Consider the following 24762-nt stretch of genomic DNA (forward strand, 5'->3'; position numbering starts at 1 on the left):
ATATATACGCTGCTATTCCCCCAGCAAAAAGCATAAATAACCTTTTACAATTTATAGTTATTAATAACAAAAACCAAATGCGCACTAAACATTTTTTAATTAAATTACGTTAATGGTGTACTCAGGTTTAGCACAAAGACTAACTTTGAGCATCATTATTAATTAACACAAAAAAACGAACTCCCCCCCTTTCTCGAGACCGGCAATTACAAACGTTAACAATTACAGGACATCGCTACTTATTTCCCCCAAAAATGCACAACAGCTCCCATAACGTTGACTGCCGCTATTCCCACCCTGAATCACTACTGCCAAGACTAATTATTAGCGCCCCCTAACAACGTGGAGGCCAGGGTCTCTTTTATCTCACTTGTGTTTGCCGGAGCCTGGAGTCGCAGGAGCCGCCATATTGTGTTCCCACAGACGTTGAGAGGTAATATACTGTACAGAATGTTTTAGTTTTTGGAGTCTTAATTTTTTTTTCACTTGGGGAAAAATAGACGTGTTTTAGGAGCCAGAATGTTAGGCTTGTGTCTAAGGAGGGTTGAGAACAAGAGCTCCGGTCGATGGGCTTTATTTTGCTAGTGTACATTGTGTGTGAGGCTGCTGGGGTTTTTTTTTCAGGTTGCATCTTCAGACCACATTATAAAGGGTGGACACAAATTCTTCTTTATTTTACACCTGCGAGTGTAGCGTGAGGACGGGAGAAAGGCTGGTTTGGGGTTGAAAGAGTCCTTTGGGTTCATTACTTTTTTAAGGGGGGTAGGGGGGTATTTTCTTATCATTTTTGGGGGGAAAAAAAACAGGTCTGCTGCGTCTTCCTGGGATTGAGGCACATATACAGGAGGAAGGAGGGGAGGAGTAACAGCTTCCAACATGGTTTCTGAATTTTACTGAAATGCAAGCAGAAAACCAGAGAGGAAAAAAAAATATTTTCTCTTTGAGGATTTTAGGCTTCTAGTCCTTTTCGTAGTGAACTGAAGGAAGGGGACGTCTGATTGTATTGCCGGTAGCTGACTTGACTTTCCGCCATCGGTTTCCGACTTGTTTTTTTGAGGTGTGTTTTAAGTGATCACATTTCGCTGTTCGTCGTGGCCATCATTTTATCGTAATTTCGCAATAGTACACGCCGTGGGTTTGTATGCATGTTAAAATCGCTATTCCTGCGACTTTCATCGCAGTTCCAGACGCTTTGACGTTAATTTCATTCATAAATTGAATTGGTGTCATTTCCCCAGTATTTCTGGAGTAAGCGTTGGACAAGTCGTATATTTTTAGTATTGCATTTCCAATATTTTCATTCGCAGTTTTTTTTATGTCTCCGTGTGTAAAATATTGCCGGAATATTTTGAAGAGCGTTTACTGGGCTCTAGTGGATGTTTTCAGATCTTGCATCACTTCTGTTTTCTTTGGCGGGGCTTCGCACTCAGGAAAGTCCCAGGTCTGACTGGGCCTTCTTTGGGTGTTGGGTGGTGGTTAATTGAGAAGGGGGGTTTGATGTGCTAAACGCGGTTGTCGGTGAATCATTTCGTTTTGAAAAGCAAAGACAGTTTATGGGAAAGTGTAAAACTTTACAATGTGGTTCCATTTTGCGGATTTCGTTTTAGAGAAGGGGTTTCAAATCTACTTCTTCCTTGCCGTGACCAAATGGGTATTATTTTTTTTTAGGTGCTCGTTGTATAACTAGGTCTGTAAAGAAGTTTTAATACCAAATGTGTGGGATTTGCGTCCAGTCTGCGTTTCCGTGGAGGCGCCGAAGGGATGCTGTCGTAACTGCGATGAAGTGTGGGGCAGCGCATTGACGTGACTGTCGAATCGATTGTGCTTGGCCCGGGCCGTTCTGGGTGTTGCTCGGTGTGGACATAAGGCGTGTGCAGTACAGTGTGTGAACGTGCTTGACGTTGTAATTAAAAGCACAGCCGCAACTAGCAATCGATATTTTGTTCATTACTTTGAACGCTGCCATAAAATTGTGGTATACTGCATAAAGCATAATTAACTATTAATAAACCTCTTCAGCTTTCATTATGCCTAGTTCCCCCCCCCCCAATGAAAATCTCCATGTGGAAGAACCAGACCTTTTAAGTGCTTTGAACAGAAAACATTAAAAAAAAAGTTTTTGTAAGCTAGACGTTTTTTTCCCCCTAGCAATTGTAGTAACTCCTAGTTTTATTAACACTTCCTTCTGGAAATAGGCTGATCTTGTAAGTGATTCCTGCTACAGACAGATCCAGTCCATAATGCACCCGAATTACGCTTGTAATTGTATTCTTTGAGGCTAGCATCCAGTCCTGGGTACATCCTGCCTTGTGGTCATTACTGCAGCGTCTTCTGCTCTTGGTGAGCCTGTATTGGACTACTCGGTTGTTGAAAATGAAAATGAATGCATTTCATCCGCCGCTTTCTACTTTTGAACTTGATTCTTTTGGTTTCCTCTGCCTTTACAGCTCTGTGTTAACATGTTTTGCCTGAATCATTCTCGGGTAGTTGCCACCATAAAAAGATGGCCTGCCAAACAGACCAAAAAATCATGCATGTTGTTCTTTGTTATTGAAGGTGTATTTAGCGGCAACAGAAATTAACCATTAATTAGCCACAATCTGTCCAATGTTTATCTACCAAAAGTTGGCTTCTTTAATGAAACGGCTACACAAGGTTCTCGTGAGATCCAAGTGAGACGGGTATGATGATGGGCACCCCTCTTGCTTGTACACTTTTTTTCATGGGGGGGGGAACAAAGCCATGTTTAAGATATTTTATGCACATCCCTGATTTTAAATGTTTAATTATAACAGTTTGTGTAAAATCGTAGGGCTCATTAGGATCTTTGAAACTATTGGGATGGGCCGTGCACACACAACTGTCTTGTGTGTATTTGAATGCATTGAAAGCTGCTTTAATGCCTACCGAAAGGCATAAGGACAGGAAGTGCAAATTTTGTGACAATATGAAACCTTTTCACTGTTTTAAAATATACTTTCTACCTTATGTTTCTTATACTTTTTGGCTTTGCATTGAAATCTCGATGGTATTTTTCTCATTGTGGGTTCAGTTATAAAACAAACCTCTTGTACTTCCTTTAGACGTAGAGATCTTGATTGCAGAGATCCTTAATAACTAGCTGGTAAATAGAGATGGAATAATCTAGTTGCCGAAGTCCTCTCAATTTATTTTAACACATCAGTCTTTCGGAATTTGTGTTGCTCCATTAATACGTGCATTGATATATTAAATGCTTGCTACTTGTACTTGTTCCCTGGTTATGTTGGTATCGCAACGGTGAGAAATTCTATCCTGGTTAACTGTTACTGATATTTAAAGAGGCACCTTAATTTTTGTACAAATCAGTTTCCGTTGACTATTTGGGAGATCTGCAAAAAAGATTGCAGCTGGGTGGAGTTAGTAACAGCTAGTCCCAGATATGCATCAAAACTTCACACAATTTCAGCTCCTTTCTTAGGTGTTCATTTACAGAAATAGATTTCTCAATGGCCTAAAAGGTTTGAATAATTGTTGCCCTAACCCAGATGTGAAGGATATTAGAATATTTATTTTGATTTGTTCTGAAACCCTTACGGTTTGTTTAATACAATTGAAATGAAGGGATCTGATCATGTATTGTTGGGAAGTCGAAGAATGTTCATTTCATGGTATACCATGGTACAGAATGCAGGTTTTTAAAGTGCAGAATTCCATATCCTAAAAGGTCTCATTTCTGTCTCTGCCGTCTTGATCAATTTTTAGTTTTGAAGTTGGTGGGAGGTGGTGGTCTGTTTCCTGATCAGTATAAACCATCACTATTGAAAATGAACAAACCAAACACCCATTCACAAACCTGCGTAAATATGAATTTCTCTTTTCTCAATAAAACAGATAAGTATCTCTATATGAAAGTATTTGAAGTGTTAAAACAAAGAGGGTTCATTAACTTGAGTGGAAAAATCTGTTTCCGGAGAGCAGCTGCAGGTGGGATCTTTACACAGATTGAGTATATCACCCAATGTAGGGTATTTTGAAAGATGAGTTGTGCAGGAAGGGAAAAATAGAATTTCGAAATTACGAAGCTATGTCAGATCATTAAAACATCTTTAAAAACATGATCATTGCTGTTTTTTATTACAAGGATTTGATTTCATAACTACATTATTAGTTCCTGGTAGAAGTGTAGCATCAGTCGCCTTCTGTACACTGATACAATAAACTGTGTGCAGTTGATCTGTGTAATTGTTCATATTTTGCTTTGCAGTACTTTTGTTTGCAAGCTTGACTGTTCCAGCTGAATATAGCCTATTTCTGTTTTTGTCTAACTTGTAGAATTAAGTGTCATCTTAAAGATTTCCTATATCTTGTTTGAGACTGTTTTTTTTTTTTTAGTCTGAGGTCTGCATGCTAATAATTTTAGAGGAGTCCCTTCTGCCTTCCCAGTCCCAGTCGATGAAGTATGGAAGCCTACTTCAGTACTCCAAAAGCAGCAGATTAACAGGGGGGTGTCACTGTTCGCTGTGAATTTCACAGACTTTGTGTGAACTGACGTGAGGCAGGCTGCCCAGTTTGCATGCTGCAATCTGTTCATGAGTAGTTATGTGCCAGCGGGTTAGATAATGGAAGGGCTGGTTTGTCTGAGGTGTTGGTTTTTGCAATTAAAAAAAAAAACATTGTAGTGTAGACCCTTGTATTGGTGTGTGACTTCTAGTAGACATTCAGTTCCATTCAAGTCTTTAGATGTATGTGCTTGTCAAAAATTGATCTCAAAAGCTATACCATATGTAAGGCTTGGGGTGTCAATCCCACTTTCCAAATTCTGGCTACCCTAAATTTCCCCTTAATTCAACAAGCAAAGTCATTTCTTATTTCATTTCTTTCTCCTTCTGGCCTGATGTGCAGCGTGGCTGTCATGTCTCACCTAGGTGGGTGCTGCGCTTCAGTTGACTCCCTATATCCTTGGGGATGACGAGTGCTGTACTGTTTTTCATATTCTGTTGTTGAGATTCCTTTCAAACTTTTTTTCCCCCCCCCTGCAGCTTATGCTGTTCCACCAGCCGCTCCTGCTAAGCCATCGCATCTGTCCTGAGCACTTGCACCTCTTACCTGCAGCAAGAAGGTACCATACGAGGTGAGACTATTCAGTTTAAAATGTGTTGCATGCTCCTCCAGGACTCTCATGTCCTTCCGTAACTTATAAGTATTAATAAAGTGTGTATAAAGTAAGTAAAGTGGGAGTTTCATCACTTTGCGCGTGCATCCTACATGTATGTAAATACACCTTGATACCCTGACACCCTGTCTTAGTTCCTCTTTAAAATAAAATCAAAGTATTATGTTGTCTCTGATATTGCTCAGCTGCAAGACCTTTTTGTCATCTTGCTTTAATAGGAGCAGATCTTATAACCAGTTGTTAATTCATCTGAATTTCACCTTTTCTGGTTCTTAAGAAGTTGGGTATGGTTAGTGCCAGTTTCGACTGATCCAGTCAGGCCCATGCCTTCACATCTGAAACGTATGTAATTATACTTCTGCAGAACTTCTTAGTTTGTGTTGGTGTCATTCCTACCTTTTAATTAAAGTTGTTTAGACCTAAATAAAAACGGCAACCACTTGAAAAGCAAGTTGAGGAGAGACTGCTTTGAGATTTGTTTGCTAAATCTTTGCCGCACCTGCATCACTATATTTTTTTTACATCAAAGACTGAAATAAGCAGAAACAGGTTAAGAAGGTCTTGTCATGCAGGAGATTTCAGTAAAGTGATCAGTTAGAATTGGTAATTAATGGCTCAGTTAGAACAAAAATCATAAGAGAGAGTGTCCCCGGGACCAGGCTGGGAGATTTTAAAAGGTTTTCGCAGGCCTTCATTTGTTTTCTTCTGTATGTGCGTGTTTTCAGTAGAGTGTGAAGGTCAGCACAACAGCCATGTTTGAGTGGTTATAAGGTCACCGTAACTGACCTACTTACCACTGAAAGGATACGGCATTTTAACTCCTGAAACCACCTGTCATTGCTTAATTGTAACGAGTGCTGTTAAGTTAATTAACTGTACTGTGCCTTCATGTAAAACATATCTGGATTTTTACTTCGTCATCAATAAAATTTACATTTTTAAATTATACATCTTCTGTAAGCTTGATAATTTTTGCTCCAATGTATACGGATACTCTATATAGATACAGAGTCTTAATGTTTTAATTTGTTGTAATTCTCCTCAGTATAATAGGTCCTTTTAGTGTGGCTGCAGGCCATTTGTCTAGCATGGATAGATTGTGTGATAGTTTGCCTTCCTCCTGGAAATGGGAGCGTAATAAATCTTTATTGCATTATTAATGGAACTGCAAGATGGCTGTGGTGCAGAATATACAGTGCTGTCAGAATGTATTCACCCCCTTTGGATTTTTCCACAGTTTTTTTTGCAAACTCTAATAGAAAGGGTGGCATGCTGGCGCAGTGGTTAGCAGTGCTGCCTTGCAGCGCCGTGGCCCTGGGTCCCATTCCAGACCAGGGGTGCTCTGAGGAGTTTGTTCTCCCTGTGTTCACGTGGTTTCCCTCCAGCTTCTCTGGTATCCTCCCACAGTCCTAAGACCTACTGGTAGGTTTGATTGGCTTCTGGGAAGAGTGGACATGGTGTGAGTGTGGGCCTTGTGATGGACTGACGTCCCATCGTGGTTAGAAAATGGGTGGATGGCTGGACTTGAAATATTATTGTGTCACGGATCTACACAAGTTCCTCTCTAATGCTAGAATAAGAATGAGTGTTCTTGAAACCTTTTCCATGTAAATTAAAAGAAAATGCTGAAATGTCTTGATTTTCAGTATTCACGCCTTTTGTTAGGACATTTCCAAATTGAGGTGCATCCGATTTCCTTATGAGATTGTTCTTAAACCAGGCTAGAGTCCACCTGCGGGCATTTCAATTGGTAGATGCGAGTTCAGAGGAAATACACCTGTCTGTATAAGGTCCCTCAGTTGCCAATGTATCACAGAGCAGAAACTCTGCCATGAAGATCAAGGAGCTGTCTGTGCAATTCTTATAATAAAGTAGAAGCATTGATCTGGGGAGGGGTATCAAAACATATCTAGGATGTTGAGAGTTCCCAGGAGCATAGTCAGGTGTATCAAATGGAACCAATACAGAGCCACCCACGCTCTTCGTAGAATTGGCTGTCTGAACAACTAGACAAGAAGGATCTTGGTCAGAGAAGAGAGCAAGAACCCAGTGATGACTCTGACAGAGCTACAGGGTTCCACGGCTGAGATTGGAACCTGTTTAAGGACATACAGTGGGTATAGAAAGTCACCACCCCCTTTCAAAATTTGTACTTTTTGTTGTATGCCACTCTGAAAATAAAAACAAATTAAATTAGGCTTGTTCCATTTTTATTTACACACAGTAACCCACATTAGTCAAGTGACAAATACAATTCTAAAGCATTCTGAAAATTAATATTACAACAGTAAAATACCTTATTTGGATAAGTGAACACCCCCCTTATAATTGCATTTGTGAACTTGCTCAGGTATAACCAATCACCTTACAGATCACACAACAAACTAATTGGCTCCCACCTGTGATCAATTGTGGTGATTTTGATTAGTTCAGAACAGAGGCAGCCATTTCTAGAGGACTCCACCGCTTGGAAGTGCATTTCAAAACAAGGAATCCACTTTGGGTGGAAAAAGATTTCAAAGGCTTTAAGTATCCCATGGAGCACAAGACCATCAAGAAGTGGAAGGCGTATGGCATCACCAGACCTTGCGTAGATCAGGCTGTCCCTCCAAACTGGATGACCGAGCAAGAAGGAGACCAAGAGGCCGATGGCAACTTTGGACGAGCTACAGGCCTTTATAGCAAGCACTGGTCATTGTGTGCCTCCTGTTGTGGGGGTGTTTTCTCTTCAGCTGGAACTGGGATAGAAGGGAAGGTGGATGGTGCAAAATACAGACAAATTCTTGAAGAAAACCTGCAGCCCTCAGCCAGGAAATTGAAAATGGGAAGGTGGTTCACCTTTCAACATGACAATGACCCAAAGCACGCCGCTAAAGCAACCGTACAGTGGCTGAAGGACAGGAATGTGCTTGAGTGGCCTAGTCAGAGCCCCGACCTAAATCCCATCGAAAATCTTTGGAATGACTTGAAGAGGGCAGTCCATCAACAGTCACCACGCAGTTTGACTGAGCTTGACCAATTCTGTAAGGAGGAATGAGCAAATATTCCTCCCTCTAGGTGTGCAAGGTTGGTAGAGATGTATCTTAACTGTCTCAAGGCTGTAATTCAAGCAAAAGATGGTTCCACCAAATATTAACTCAGGGGGGTGTTCTCTTATCCAACCCAGTATTCTACTTTTTTATTTTTATTTTCATAAAATGTGCTTTCTTTTTTCACTTGGTTGTTGCAAGGTACAGTTTGTAAATAAAAGTGGAAAAGGTCTGATTTTATTGGTTGTCTTTTTGGGCTTTAGGGCAACAAAAGGTGAACATTTTGAAAGGGGGTGGTGACTTTGTATATCCACTGTAAGTCTCTGCAACACTACATTGATTGTCGCCTCTATGGGAGAGTGGCTAGATGGCGGCTAATCATATGCCAGGAGCTTGCAAGAAGGCACATCCCCAGGATAGACGGAGCAAATTCAGGCAAATCCCTGAGGCAAACCTGCTTCTGTTCGCAAAGCATTTTAGACGGGGGCAGAAATTCATGTTCCAACAGGACAACTACCCCAAGTGTACAAGTGCCAAAGCAACCCTGGGGTAGCTTCAGAACAGGAAGGACCATGAGTGACCCAGCCGAATCCCAGCCTTGAATCTCGGAAGGACTGGGAGATTGCAGTTCACTGACACCCCCCTTCCAAACTGTGAAGGTAACCCGAATCCAGAAGGACAAAGCTGCTCCATGTCCAAGAAGACTTAAAGCTGTAATTGCTGACTAACGGGGGTGACTTAGGGTGATTTATATTGACTTAGGGGGTTGAATACTTTGGTCAACGGGATATTTCCACTTTTCTTATTTTTGTTACACAAAAAATATTTTCACTTCTTTAAATTACTGTGTATGTGAATCAAGGAAAATGTCATTTCAACGCATTCAAAATTCTGGTTGTAACAACATTTGCCGTTGTCACAGCGCGTGAATAGTTTCTGAAGGCACTGCAGTTCAGACATTAGGAAGCATGCTTACATCAGCTTGAAAGCCCTACCAGTTTCACTTCCCACTTGGAATTCACCTTCTTGACCAGTAAACTGAAACATTCATTGTTCCCTCACCTTGCTTTTGAGTGTGTGACTAATTTTTCATCCTGCTTTGATAGTGTGGATTTAACCATAAATCAGTCTCGTGTACGACTGCTTCAGCAAAAAGAAAATCAGAAAGCTGTATAATTAAAGGTTTTTGTTAGGGTGTAACCATAAAGTAATGTGTATTTTGAATGATTTAATAAGCAGCTGCATGGAAGTACAAACTTGCTAACATCTTGAATTGTTTTTACCATGTCGGATTGACATGTTAGTTGGGTTTAACTTTTCTTTAAAGGCCTTTTTGTCTTGAGATATGTGCCTGCTCTTTTTGTAGTCTTGCTTATTGTTGACAACACTGTTAAGAATAAGCAGTTGAGTGATAATTTTAAAAAGGTTTACGTAGCCATCTGCAGTTACTCAAGGACCACCATTCAGTGAAAGTGCATCTTCTCAAGTGAATTACAGTAATGTTGTTTAGTGATATCCAACAATCACCCTGAATTGTAAATAAGATTGTACAAACAGTATCAAATATAGAACAAATTATTTAAGAAGTGACATTTGCACCAAAATATCTGAATGGATTTGGACAATGATAATGATAATTGTATTCTTAGTGGTTTATGCAGAAGCAGAATGTTAGGTGAATACATTGCACTGCCTACACCTGAAAAACCATTTGCTTAGAAAAGATAGACCTGGACACCCAACCTCAAAGAATGTTTTTCATCCTGTAGGACTTAGTATAAATATTTCTGATATTTTATTACACTGTATGTCTGCTTTGTTTAAATTGTTTGTTGGATGTAGTCCTGATTTTAATAGTTTTATTACAGTTATAAGAAACAAGTTACAAGAATAGACTGACTAGACATTCTTTAGTCAATTCTATCCAGAATGTGTCTAGAATCTAGACATTCTCTACTTTTTCCCCTGTGGATATCATGATATTTACTGGGCTTGTGATATATAGAATTTAATATTTGGATTGTGGCATCTTCAGCAATTTTGTGGATCCTTCCAATTACAGTGTGTGCTGGTGGCTTTAGGGCTCCCTTTTTATAGGCAGTGAGTCACAGACTTCATAAATTAGCAGATGTGCTTAATGAAAAAAAATGTAGTGTAGTGTGCACTCATATCCACAAATGCTTCAGTGCTTTTTTAAAATGCAGTGTGATTTTGTATGGTTTTTCTGTTTTTTTTCTACACTGTTCAGTATAGAAGGATCATTCTCACTTGTGAAATATTTTTTTACTTCTAGATTTGAATTGCAACTACAATAGTGATGTTTTTTTTGTTCCCCTGATAGTAAGGCATCTTTTGGCGGGTTGTAATTTTCTGTGGCGTTTGCCTTTACTGCTGGTCATATCTCTTTCAAAGCTGGAAGAATTGCTTGCTTATAAAATGTAATTTTATAGGTGTAAACATGCCAGGCTTTCTTATTTCCAGAAGGCTTTCTCTGGAGAGGAATGTTATCACTTGCAAATGGTATGTTTCAAGCTTGTACACAAGTATCTAGGCCAATAGATTTAATGTTGCCATAGTAACCAGCTATTATGTTTTATGTTTATGGTTTGAATCCTAGTAGATTTTGGGTGCAAATATAGAAGCATTATTATTATTATTATTCTGTTTTGCTTCCGCCATTTCTTTTTCTCTTGTACTGTTTTGCCAGTGCTAGTGTTCTGTGGGCAGTCAGATACCAAAAGGGTGGATTGTTTCCAGCTTGCGATGGTTCTTAACTCAATAGCAGTTTCTCTATAAGAGTGAGAATGTTAGTGTAATTATATTCGAACTTGGAAATTGACCAATATGAGAGTTCATAGATGTGGAGGAAATGAGTAATTATGTGAGCGTATTGTAATAGGTTGGTCCAAATAGTACAGGTGGTTATAGTATGGACTACACAGGGGTGACAGCACTAGAGAGTATATAGAGGCCCATATGAGAATTGGCTCAGGTGGACTTTTATGCAAATTGATCTCTAGGTAGGAGTGACAGTCTGCTCTACGACTCTGTCTTGGATGGACACTTACTCCGAAAAGATACAGGAAGTTCTGTACTGTTAATTTTCTAATAGAGAGTGCAATCCATACATGGTTATTAAAAAAATCCATTATTCTTAATTCCATATAAATTCAGCTTCCTTCCATTTATGTTATCCACTCCTTGAACTATGTTTAATCTAGCAGAAGGTTATCTTCATCTGCAGTCTTATTGTTGGTGCACAATCCTTACTACCTTCAGAAATGTGTTAGTAGTATGCATTTTGAAATGCATTGATGAGTTGCAGTATATTGTCATTTTTGGCAAATGTGGTAGGTGGTTTTACTGCCGTTTATATACAGTGTCTCTGTTATATTTCTGATACAGTGCTTGACAGTGTTTCAGCAAATTAAGTATTTCAGAAATACAATTCACAAGCTTTACAATTTTTTAAGTAAAGGATAAATTATAGGTTAAGCACAAATTTCCTTTGTGGTAATTCTTTCACTGCAGAAAATATCCCTAGGCTGAAAATTGCCAGACATTTTGTACACAAAGTTGAGGTACAGTGTATTTTCTATGGAGATAATGTTTTCCAAACAGTCGCCTGCCTTAAATGATAGGCTGAGTTTCATAAATTTCAGCATTTCATTGAAGACTACAACTTCACTGCAGTACTGGCTGTTTTGTTCTGTGCATTAACAAGTCACTTTTTCCATCTCGGTCAGCGCTTAGCTAGTTATTTAAAGTGGTACATTTGACCATTTCTGTTGTGAGAACGCACCTTATTTTTTTTTTATCTATGGCACGGCAAAACCTTTGCCAACTCCACACAAATACACTGTATCGTGAGGCTTGAACAATATCATACCCTTCCCTTTACTGGGGTGGTGGATGTAGAAGGTTCTTTTCCATTTGATAGTTAACTTAACTACTTTTTAAAACCGAATTGGAATGTAAATTTGAATTTTCTCCCTTTTTGCGTAATAAATGAAGATATTTTTTAACAGCAGGAGTCTTCTGGCTGTGGGTATATTTCCCCAAACGTCTCTTGAAAATTTAATGCAGATTTTCCCAGGGGCATCTTATGTTGTTTTCAGGTTGCTTATGAATCTGATTTGGTTTAAAGCGTGCCAGATTCATTTTTCCAGTTTTCAAACTTCCAGTTTTGTAACCTACTGCTGGGATTACAGGGGGCAGTGTTTTTTCATTACCTTGGGTTTTTGAGGCAAATATAATGACAGGTTGCACGGTTAAGACAGCCTGTAGTGCCGCTGGCGTAGAAGCTAAATCCCATGTTTGTCTTTCTGTTTTCAGGTGATCCCCAAAAATAGTACCTTCGCCTCTTTGTTCGGAATATGTCAGGACCAGTCCCGAGTCGAGCCCGAGTTTACGCTGATGTAAACACACAGAGACCCCGGGAGTACTGGGATTACGAATCGCATGTTGTCGAGTGGGGGTGAGCTTTTTGGCCGTTCTTTTAAGCTGTACTTTATCACACCTGACGTAAGTTATAACTTTATCCAAATATTTAGCCATCAGGCACTGCAGTTTATATGTTACTTGAAAGTCTAAAGAATTGTATTTAATGTTGAACGAGTTGGAAATTGTATTTAAAATAATGTACCATATTAAGTACTCAAATAACTTTGTCATTTCATTTTAACTTTTCTTTAAAATAGATAATTCAAGTTGCTTAAATTTCTTTCTGTGGTTGGGTCAATACATTTTTTTAGTTTCTGATAAGGAAAGACGTTTTTTGGTTTCAGTTTACTAACATTCCCATTTTGTACTAGAAGAAGTGTTTGTGCTAACCCTTGTAATGTTTAATTCTCGGTTGGAGCCTGACCACTGAAGTCCTTTCCAGCCTCTCAAAACTCAGGTCACTGATGGGTTTTAGTCATTGTCAAGTGAAGCAAATATTAAGGCACAGACGTTTTTTTACATGCGTTTTGGCATTTCTACATGTATCTTCATTCTTTTTGATTCAGAAATCAAGACGATTATCAGCTGGTGCGGAAACTAGGCAGAGGCAAATACAGTGAAGTGTTTGAAGCCATAAACATCACAAACAATGAAAAAGTAGTTGTCAAAATACTCAAGGTATGATGACTTTGTTCAATTCATTTATACTTTTCCTGCGAATGAGGGCACGATAACTGGCACTATTTGTTGTCCTGTTTGTGATGGGATTTCTTTAGCTAACCCAGAAAGCTGTCACAGGCAACACGTGCAACTGTCAAAAATGCGTTAGCGTCACAGCTGTAATGTAAAGCTAATGTTGCTGTAGCTCAATGTAGCAATTTACTTTCCAGAAACTTGGAATCTGAAAGGCTATATACTGTAGTGATTTGTTTTCAGTTCTTTGAAAGTTATTTTCTGTCATTTTTTAATTAAATATTAATAAGTCAATAAGATTTTTACATGCTGTTTCATATGTTTATACATACATAAATATTGGCATATATTCATTTAAGAAAAAACTATTTTTGCAGAAGTGAGTTTTGCAAGCTTTGTCAAAATGGATTAATAGTTTTACTGTTATTTGTGTTATAGTATATCAGGGACTACTTGTATCTACTGGGATACTAGATGAAATATTCTCTAATTTATATGTTCCTTGAGTTCTCCAATTTATATTCTGAAAACTTGATAGATACAGCTGTCTATATGGCAGTAATGCATTGTTGATCAATCTCGATGCATTTTATTCTTTGAATGTTCTTCGAGTCCTCAGATGTGTTGTTTTTAAAAACTCATTTATTTTTCAACTTTACCGTTTATAAATTGATTTCTTTGGCACTGATTTTTTTTACCCAAAGCTTGTACATAAAGGCTTATTTATAAGGTACGAAATATTCATATCCTTTGTGAAAGTGGTTTCCGTTATGGTTGTATAGTAAAATTCTGCGTTGTATTGACTGTTTACAGCCAGTCAAGAAGAAGAAAATCAAGCGAGAAATTAAAATTCTAGAAAATTTAAGAGGTGGCCCCAACATAATCACACTTCTAGATATTGTCAAAGATCCTGTGGTGAGTTACTGTTGGCATTCTGTTAAGTGCTTAATTAAAATTTGCTGCAGTTGTTCCTATGGTTAAAATCACTGTTTGTCAAATGTCGATTTAATGTTCTGCAATTAAGACTTCCCTTCAACTGAAACTGTATTGGTTCATCTCAGTAAACCTTTTCTTTAAGTTCTTGGCTTATACCATAACGTAACAGTATACATTAAAAAAGGTAAAACCAGCTAACTTGATGCATAAATGGCTAATAAAACAACCTAACAAAAATTCTTTATTTTATGATGCATTCTTGTTAGTCTCGGACGCCAGCCCTGGTTTTTGAACATGTAAACAACACAGACTTCAAGGTGAGTGTGTTCATTCCCCCTTTTTTATAAGTCTTTTAACAAAGCTGTAGGTCTGCAAATAGTTTTCCATGTACATTATTCAAGTTGCCAGGCTTAATAGATATTATAAACAGCCATGGCTGCACAGAAGAAACACTTGACATCTGCATTAAAGACATGCACTGCATTTTCTTGAATGTCTAAATTGAGTTTCATGGTCTTAAAATTTTGTTCATTTTCGTAAAACTTTTTGTTTTTCAGCAATTGTATCAAACGTTATCAGACTATGACATTCGGTTCTACATGTATGAAATCCTAAAGGTAAGTCTTTGTGTCTTCTAATGTGCTTGTGTTCTGATGCTGTTTTGTGCGGGTTGAGCTAGCATCTTTCTGTCCATTTAAAGTCTGAAACCATATCTACCCCTCCTCCACAGAACGCCTCAGCAGGTGCAAACACTTCAAGTCTTCTGTAGACGGGGTTGATGTTGCCTTTCATCAGTGGGCTTTGATTAAGACCAGTAAAGCTCAAGTATTTCTGAAACAAATAAGTTGGGTTAAAAGATGTTCTCACCTTTTCTCATAGTTGTAAATTTAAAGCCTCTGAAAAGAGTTTTAACTATTTAGGCAAGCGATGTCAAGCCAGCCAGTGGGGGTTGTGATTTCCATGTCCAGCCTTTTCCCACCACCCATCCACATACAGCTTTCATATTCCTTCCAAACTGCAAGGAGCCCTTGCTCATACACAGTTCTGCCATGAAAACCTTTAAAAAAGTGCGCTACATCTCCACCAGCTCATGTCTTGTCTCCTTCGTGCATCGTGTATGTCTCTGCCCAGCTAGGTGTTAGGTTGTGTATGTTTCACATTAGCATGCCCATGATTTCAGTGCTCTTTTCTTTTGCTGTTTATCATTTGTGTTGTAATTTAATTGCAATGTTTTATTGCTTTCAGATATTTATGGCTCAAGTTGTTTATTTTTAAGGGAGACATCTGCAAATAGGTTTTACAAGGGGGCATTCCACTTTTGTTCCTTGCTTTATGGTGTCCAGGTTCAAGTCACGTCCATATGGAAGTGATGTTCAGTGTGTACAGAAAGTCCACCCACCCTTTTCCAAAATTAACACATTTTGTAACCTAACAGTCTGAAATCAAGGCCGTGGAATCAGAATTTATTTGACCTTTGTTTACACATAGTAACACAGCCTCCAAGTGAAAAGAGCAATGCTCCAGCATTCTGAAAAATTAAATAATTAAAACCTAGAGAAATGGGTTGAATAAGTGTACACACACCTTAATAATAGCAATTGTAAATGAGCTCTGTTATAACAGTTGACTTCACACAATAAGCTAAATTAACCTCCACTGGTGTTTGGCTTCTTAAATTTTTTTTAGTCATCTGGATGTGTTTGGCTTTCCTGTAAAGTCTGCTCCTTGCTTTCTTTCTTGGTGGGCTTCTGAGCACTGCTCCTTTTCATTAAAGATTCATTTTTTTCCATGCATTGATTCACAGGTTTAACTTGCATCGCAACAGGTTTAACGATGCTATAATAAGAATAAGAATTACATCTTTTTTATGTTTTTTCCTACACATTTGCAATCCTTAAATGTAGCTTGCAGACGGTGAGTATGCTGATAAATGACAAAGTAACAGTGTAGCTAAAATAACTGGATGTTTAGCCCGACGTTTTAAAACATCTCGGAACCAGATAATCTGTTGGTGTTGGCAGATGTTTTCATTTTAAAACTTTCATCTACTAGTGCTTAATTTGTCCTGTGTCTTTTTGACATGATTGCATTTTGTTAACACGTTATCGTATAGAAGATTACATTGTGTTAATTATAGGCCTTTGATAAACCTAGCATTGCCACAGTATGGATTCCTGTATGTTGTGGCCATGAAAGCCTCCTCCATCCCCCTAGTTTTTAAAATCTTAGCCATCTCACCCAAACACAAGTGTTTCTTGAGTATTAGTACCCTTTTCCCACTAGTACTGTTGAGCTGATACTTAACCAAGCATGCACAGTGTGACTCAGGGTTCCCTTCCCCCCTGAGGATTGTGGTTCATGATGTTGCATGCAGTGTAGGCAAAGGAGAGAAGGCTTCTTGGGAGAGAGGAGCAATTTCATCTTGGTAGAAATGAACACCTGAAGAAGAACAATGTTTTTGCATTTTAATTTTTTTTCATAGTACTTCCTTGAGTTTGGGCTTTTAATTCCCTTCGACATGCTGAACTAATTTGCTTGGTCTGGTTGTTCCAGACTAATAAATAGGTTGGATGCTATACTTCTTGAGGCATGAACATACCAGCTCTTCCCGAGTAATAGAATGATTTGCCTAAATTGTAATGAGCCTTCAGCAGACCAGTGCTGAACTCTTCTTTCTTTCCACTACTGGATGAATCATTCTGTTGTGCACTGATCAGCAGAGCATAAGGGCCAAATGCAGGCCACTCCAAAGGTTTCACTACACTAATGGCAAAGAGCTATATAGTGCCCTCTCGATGCAGTCAGAGCATCAATGGAATGGGAACAAAAAGCATAAGTAACGGAATGAATTATAGATTGGATTGGCTTAAAACACAAAGTCATGATCTCATTGCACAGAGCAAAGTCATATTGTACATATTCCTTGGAATTAAAAAGTCAACTTTTCTCCAAGCAAACAGATTATCCAGTTTATAAATCTTTTTTCCAATTTTATCAGTATAAATTAATCTGGTTGGCATTTTAACTGCCTTTCAAGTTAATGTGAATCTTGTGATTTATGTGATTTGTCAAGGAAGAAGAGGTTATTGTAAGAGAATGTGGAAGACTCTTGCTTATTTTCAAAGCTGTCTGTTTTTCCTGTCCTTAGGCCCTGGATTACTGTCACAGTATGGGAATCATGCACAGAGATGTTAAACCACACAACGTAATGATTGACCATGAACACAGGAAGGTATTGAACCTACTGCTTATGACTCGTTTTTTAAAATAAATTACTCATTGTAGCCAGTGGTTGAAGGACTAAAATTGTGTAAAACCGTTCGTTCATGTAGAGTGAATGAGAAGTGAGTCTTAAAGATCGCCAGGTGTGTTCATGGCACTTCTGGATTATCTCTTATCAGTACAGGAAACCAGGAGAATTAATTTGACGTAGGTCTAATTTCACTTTTCTATTCAGTTAATTAGGTAAAGCATGTTCCTTTCTGAGGTAAGATAAGTTGAAGAAATTTTGTTTTTGCTCCTTTGCCAATACATACAGCTAATTAGTGATAACACATTAATGCATTATACTAAAGTTTGCCCTTGTAATTGCTGAGATGTGTGTTATTAATAAGGTATGATTTTTATTTTGTTTTGCTGTTGATCCTACTCAAATCTGCTTTTACTTTATGGATATTATGGATGTTGGACATAGTATGGAAGTTCATGTTCATGTATTCATTTTTAACAAATATTAAGCAGAGTGTTGTTTTTCAATGAACAGCCTTGATGCTTATTAGGCTGTACATAAATGGTAGTAAGACCATGCATAAAATCACCTTTAATTTAATTCTGCCTCCATGTTGCAAAAACATAACTGGAAAAATTCTAAAAAAGCCTCGTTTCTTTTGAAACTTGATTTCCCTCATTCGTATTCTCTTTTTCAGGTTTTATTGTATTTTTCTCAGGACTTAGTATTGAAAAGCAAAAGCGCTCTTGTGTTTTTTCAGGTGGGGTCTACCTAATTGTAGGCGATTTAGAAATGATATGAATAAACACTTGTCAATTACAGCTTCGTCTGATAGACTGGGGTTTGGCAGAATTTTACCATCCTGGCCAGGAGTACAATGTTAGAGTTGCATCCAGGTACTTCAAGGGACCTGAACTGCTGGTAGACTACCAGGTGAGTTCAGCTTGTATGTCTTATGGTACTAAGATTCACTGTTAAAACACTTTATAACAATTTACATCCATTATTTAAATGTTTTTAATACAAGATTTTTTATACAACTATTCATATTGTATGTTCAAGTTTAAGCCTGTTTGTAAAGTTCATTTTAATCCAGTTTTGCCAGCAAGTCTTATCTATTTCCCATTCCACACTTTTTTTTTTAACATTGAAGTGGTTTGTGGATTTTGCACTGTGAATCTTTCTTTTTCGAAAACCAGTTCCAATCAATAATATCTTCTTTTAGGAAAACCATATACAGTACCATATACATGACTAGTGCAGTACCATATACATGACTTCTGAAATGTCACATTAAACACGACTCTTTACAAACATTATTCCTGTTTTGAATGCCAGTTTTTAGTTTGGTATCTCTGATTTTTTTCTAATTCCATGTTTTTGGTGGTTTAGATGTATGACTACAGTTTAGACATGTGGAGTTTAGGTTGCATGTTGGCCAGTATGATCTTCAGAAAGGAACCCTTCTTCCATGGACATGATAATTATGATCAGGTATGGGAATATTATTTTTAAAAAATTAAAAATGCTATTTTAAAGTTAATATGTGGTTTGAGCATAATTTCTGATGTTTTTTTCAGCTTGTGCGAATTGCTAAAGTTCTGGGCACAGAAGACTTGTACGATTACATTGATAAATACAACATTGAATTAGACCCTCGGTTTAATGACATTTTGGGCAGGTATGTTTTTTTACTTTCAAGCTTAAAACCACGAAGTGGAGTTATTGAAGAAAATGTATACCTTTGTTTAGCTTTCATACAAAAAAACATGAGATCCAGCAAGCAGCAGCCATGATAAATACAGAAATCATATTATTGTCTTCAATTTTGATGAACATATCTGAGCTTGTTTTACAGTTAAAAAAAGATATGGGATGATCTGAAACTGAAGAACTATAACATTTAAATGCTTTACTGTATGTCACCTTTGTTTGCTAAAGTTGTCTTGCATCTGCCTACTGGAAAGATAACCTGAAATAGTGGATAACTATCTTGCAGTTTCAGCCATCAGGAATGATGGTGCTTTATATTGTAGAAATTATCTACCAGATAAATAACTCAGTGGTTTTTCACAAGAGGATTTAGTGTTAAGGGCTACATTCACATCAAAATAAAATACTCGTCAGGAAGCCCATCAGGATTCACAAGATTTTCACATTCATCCTGTCGATACAAGAATTATACCTAAGTTGATGTTAGTCTTCAAGCAAGAGAAAATAACTTCTTGCATGCACCATACACTTCTGCTATGAAATACTGTAAGTCAATTATGGTAAATACAGAAATCATATTGTTTTAAAGTGTTTATTTTAAATAGCTGAGCTTATTTTACAATTCAAAACTGTACGGGTTAATCGAAAAATTAAGAACAGTCCAGTCTTTATGTAGTATCTTAGTGTCTCTACAGGCCTAATTAAAACTAATTTTGATCAACTGATGGCAAAAATCGGGTTCCCGATGAAGACAATGCTTTTAAGCAAGGCTCTTTACCCAGATTACATGAGTCAACCCATCTAGGGACAAACAGATATCAGAATTGCTAGGGGATAACCCATAATGGTCCAGTGTTTCATCCAGAAATTGCATTGTATTCACGGCTTGATTAACCCTGCAGAAAGCAGGCCTAGCTTGGACTATAAAAGCCATTAAGACTCACGATGGGCTTTAAGATGGACCATAAGACTTTAACCTTACTTTGCTGTTTAGTGTTGTCTCTTCACTTTGCTTTTGAAAATGAAGACCCGAAATCTGCCTACTCTGCAATTTGTTTCCCCAACAGACATTCCCGCAAAAGGTGGGAGCGATTTGTACATAGTGAGAACCAGCACTTGGTGAGCACTGAAGCACTGGATTTCCTTGACAAACTGCTTCGCTATGATCATCAAGCCCGTCTCACAGCAAGAGAGGCCATGGAGCACCCTTATTTCTGTAAGTTACACAGCTAACTGGAAATACTCTGCTTTAAACCTTTTAAGATGCCTTTTTTTTCCACATGTTAATTTAGGGAATGATAGATGAAATTGTCATTTCCACTATGTAAGGGAAATGCAGGAGACACTTGATCTTGTAATATGTGAGGAAAGACTGAACTTTCTTTTAGTTGTAACCTCAAAATCATTCTTCATCAAAACAGGCTGTTCCTGGGTGCAATGCATACCCGAAAATACTTTGAAATTTGGTGGAGTCTACAAGGGATTCTCATAGTATTTGTGCTAGTATATCACTGAAGGTGTTGCCTTGGTTCCAAAAAGCTCTATGGATCACCAGTTTCAGCTTGTCCCTGAATAAACGAGTATAAAAAGTGAGGGAAGTGTCATCTTAATGTTGGGGGTTTCCAGCAAAATGAGCAGGAATGAGTTCAGAACAAGCTGTATGCGGTCTGAGAGAAGTGTAGTGAAGAGCAACACTCAGACGGCACGTTGTGTGATCCATGTCAACGTATGTAGTGTAGAATACCACCATGAAAGTAAAAAATATTTTGCTAGTACTTCAGTGTTTTCTTGAATGGGAAGATTTGTACAGGTAGTGGCATAAAAAGAAACACCAATTTAAAGTCACTTAATTTGCCATTGAGCCACCAGGTTTTGCCAGTTCAGCCTGTCTGCACCCTGGTATAGAGTCTGGTGTAGAATTCAACGTCTTGAATTCTGCTGGAGGCATGTTGCACCACTCTTTGGTGAGAAAGTCTTGTCAACTAAAACCTGGTTAATGGAAGCTGAAAACCCTGTCTCAGACATCATTCCAAAATATCCCAGCAATGCTTGATTGGGTTCTGGTCCGGTGACTAAGAAGCGCATGACATACTGATGTTATTCGTATGTCATATTCACTCCGAGACCTCCGCATAGTTTTTGGATTGGGGTGTTGTCAGACACCCTTCCTGGAAAGAGAGGATGGCTGCAAAATGTGGTGAAGATGCATGCTAAATACTATTAAGTAGAGAATGCAACTGATCTGGCCTTCTAAGGGAATGTGTGTTCCTAATCCATGCCAGGAAAATGCAAGACCCAGAATCTTTCACTGTTTGAGCCAAGCACTCAGAACTGTAATGTTCTTAGGCTGGCGCCACACACACTCATTTGTTTGTTGAGAACATGGCATCAGATGATTCATTTGACCAACTTGCGTTATTCCACTGCTTGGCAGTCCATTGCCTGTGCTCTGTGCACCACTGCACTTGCCCACACAGCCTGCTTCAAAGTCACTGACGTCTCCTCTTGCGGCCATGTTAACCATTAGTATAGGCAATCAGATATGTACAGCATTTCTATACATGACCCTAAGCATGCTGGGTTGAGCCCCACTTGTATAGAAGCCCTTGCTTAAAAATACTTGGTGTCCGTCAGTCACCCAGGTGTTTTCATGTTTTTGTCCATTACCTGTGTATTAGATGTGTAGTGTAATTTATGAAATAGTTTGAGGCTAAAATTGTTTCATCGCTGTTGGCTTTATTGGGATGCTTTCTTATGAGTGAATCAAATGATTACTTTGCTTCCGAAAGCACGTGACTTTTATTTCAGTAAACAATGTATAATTAAACACTTTGTTTTGTGAAAATTGTCTAGTCTTATGTTTATTACTTTTGTGGCAGTCATTTACACTAATTTAGTGCAGAACTATTGTATTAAACCATAAGTTAAAATCGCACACTGCCTCGCTGGGGCACATATCCACCCTTATAAAAAGTAGTTGCATGCAGCGAAAGCACCATTCATTTTGACGAACGCTATTGTTTTCTCTTGCTTTCACATCTGCAGTCATACTCCACTGGAGTCAGTTTTCACTTTAAACAGTATAGATAAGGTAGCACAAGACAGCCCAGCAGGTGGCATTATTCTAGATTCATAAGCACAGAATACTGGAGCAGAAACAACCTGTAAACAGGCTGTATGTGACTTGGTGCTGCAAGAGAAGCTGTCTGAGGTCCTGTCTGTGCTTATCTAACCGTAAATAATGCTTTGCATTTTTCAGAACATCTAGATCCAGTGACTATTTTTACAGTTGCTTCTGGCGTGAGCGAGTGCAGAATTGTTCAGTTTAGTTACTAAAATAGTGTTTAAGCATCATGAAAAGCCCTGTACAAATATCAGGAGCACATTTGAAAACAATATATGGTAGCAGCTCATCAAGAGCTGAATATATTGGTTTGTTTGGAGGGAATATTTTTTAAGTGGAGCCAATCACTATGATTTGTGAAACCATTTTTGCAGTCGGCACTATAAAATATTAATCTCTGTGGGGGGGGAAATGGATATTTTGATGGCAAATGTTGTGGGCAATTGTTTGATCACCATGAAGTGAAACGTGCAAATCTCTGCTCCTTTTGCGTGACAGATCCCATAGTGAAAGACCAAGTGAGGATGGGCTCCTCGTCGGGAATTTCTGCCGGAAACACCCCAGTTAGCTCCTCGAGTATGATGGCAGGTGTGTGATGAGAGCTGCTGTGATTCAGTCTTCCTGCCTTACTTCTGTCATGTTCCTTTACAATTTAAGAATCTTTAAAGTATTGTTTACGTCCAATAAACATCATTTTACTTCTCTGTATAGTTAATTATAAGAGTAGTAATTGAAAATGCAGGAACTTATGATATACTTTAAAATGTGTTCATTGTTTTGGAAGTGATGCTTTCTGCTATTGATTAGAGAGATGTTATTAATATTTAAATTATATTAGATGGTATATAAGAATTGAACACACAAGATTTTTGCCTTGACTACATTTGGTGGTGTCTGGGCACTCTCCAGATCTGCTCCTGTTGTTGGAAAGGCTACACTTCATCTAGCTTTCTCTTTTTTGTTTTTGTAGGAATTACGTCAATGTCTTCATCGCAGCCGATGGGTAACCTTGCTGGATCCCCTGTCATTTCCTCTCCGAACACTTTGGGAACACAAGTCCCAGCTGCCACAGGAGTGCAGCCCTGAACTCTGACCTCCGACCTCTGGTTAACCTGACAAATAGGCCCTCCACCTCATCCCCTTTTTTCATGTTATCTGAGTGCCAGCCAGCAGCCTCCAGTCCTGTGCTATGAGCTGTAGAGGTGCTTGGCACTCTGGAGTTTATTTTTATTATGTTGAGTATAACAAAGAAAAATTAGGTTCCTTTTTTCCGTACAATAATTATATATTGAGATTCAGACGCAACAAAAATTTTATGTTGTGTCTGTGTCTGGATGAAATGTAGCTGCGTTCTTTCATGATCACAGTGTCTAGAAATGCAACTACAATGTAGAAATTAAAAAGAAAAATGGATAATAAAATTTATTTTATATGTCCCAAAAGTACATCCTTGTTTGATGCCATTTACTGCTCCTAACTGTGGGATTGGATCTTTTGTGCATTGCCTTTTAGAATTTTACGTCAAACCATTTATCCCCTTATTTTTCAAGTTCAAAATTGTAATATGGGAGCGTATTAACAGAATTTTTTTGTACATCCCCAGTATTTGATGTAGACTGGTTAAATAGGTTTGATTTGTTAGATAAATCTATTCAGATATTCGTAGTATCAAATATGATTTTAAAGCAGTTTTCCTGTTGGGAGTCTCTGTCCATTCTGAAACACGCTCGAGTACAAAAAGACACTTTGAGGCTTGGAAAATGTGACGAGTAAAGATGTTGATACTCCAGTATGCACTTTATTGTGGTCACAGTTAAATTGAACAGTGCTTAGGATGGAAAAAAAGATGTTCTTTTTCTTTCCAACATATTTTCTCATTTCGTGGTGTTTATAGACTGAAACAGCACTTTATAGAGAAATCTTTTCCATGGAGACCTTTTGTGTTGCAGAAAGACTAAAATTGTTCCATAAGTTTGAAGGTACAGCATGAACACAACTTACTCCAATGTGCTTCTTCTTAAAGGAAACATTTAACATCCTTGAGTAACAGATTATGTAGTCTTTTAGCTTCTTGTCTTTATGGATATTTGCACTGTACGTTCCCATTGATATCACATTTCTTAATGACATGTTAGCATCTGAGAGTAAACAGAGATGCAACACTACTGCTCCAAGAATCCCCTTAAATACATATCTTGTAAAAACTTAAATACAGTACAACAGGATGAGTGAAATATAATAAATCAGCTGCCTGATAAGTTGTTTGCTTATCAGGATACTAGACTACTACTAGCAGGGAGTAGCTCATTACCATAATTTGGCGCTGTAAAGCTTCAGAAGGCCTGAGACATGAGACATCTAAAATTGCAGCCTTCCAAACAAGACAAACATTGCTCCTCCACTCTCAACGCCTCGTCGGACTACGTTACTAAAAGCTCCT

The 24762-nt window shown here is 38.2% G+C and overlaps 1 protein-coding gene across 3 annotated transcripts; it reads left to right on the plus strand.

Moving 5' to 3' along the window:
• The first annotated feature begins 356 nt into the window (after positions 1–356).
• LOC148822655 (casein kinase II subunit alpha) lies at positions 357–23764 on the plus strand. 3 transcript variants are annotated; one of them, XM_088928679.1, is made up of 14 exons: positions 357–433; positions 5022–5113; positions 12520–12661; positions 13194–13305; positions 14134–14235; positions 14523–14573; positions 14814–14873; positions 17405–17488; positions 18308–18418; positions 18878–18979; positions 19066–19166; positions 20266–20414; positions 22821–22910; positions 23293–23764. In XM_088928679.1, the coding sequence occupies exons 3-14, from the start codon at positions 12561–12563 to the stop codon at positions 23406–23408; spliced, it is 1179 nt and encodes a 392-aa protein (XP_088784805.1). In that variant the 5' UTR covers positions 357–433; positions 5022–5113; positions 12520–12560; the 3' UTR covers positions 23409–23764. The 3 variants fall into 3 exon arrangements, with proteins under 3 accessions (XP_088784805.1, XP_088784806.1, XP_088784807.1); XM_088928680.1 differs by lacking the exon at positions 5022–5113 and having other exon boundaries at positions 397–433; XM_088928681.1 differs by lacking the exons at positions 357–433; positions 5022–5113 and adding an exon at positions 1008–1057.
• Positions 23765–24762: the final 998 nt, after the last annotated feature.

Source organism: Atractosteus spatula, chromosome 12 (assembly GCF_055471065.1).
Source record: "Atractosteus spatula isolate fAtrSpa1 chromosome 12, fAtrSpa1.hap1, whole genome shotgun sequence".
NCBI classification, from domain to species: domain Eukaryota; kingdom Metazoa; phylum Chordata; class Actinopteri; order Semionotiformes; family Lepisosteidae; genus Atractosteus; species Atractosteus spatula.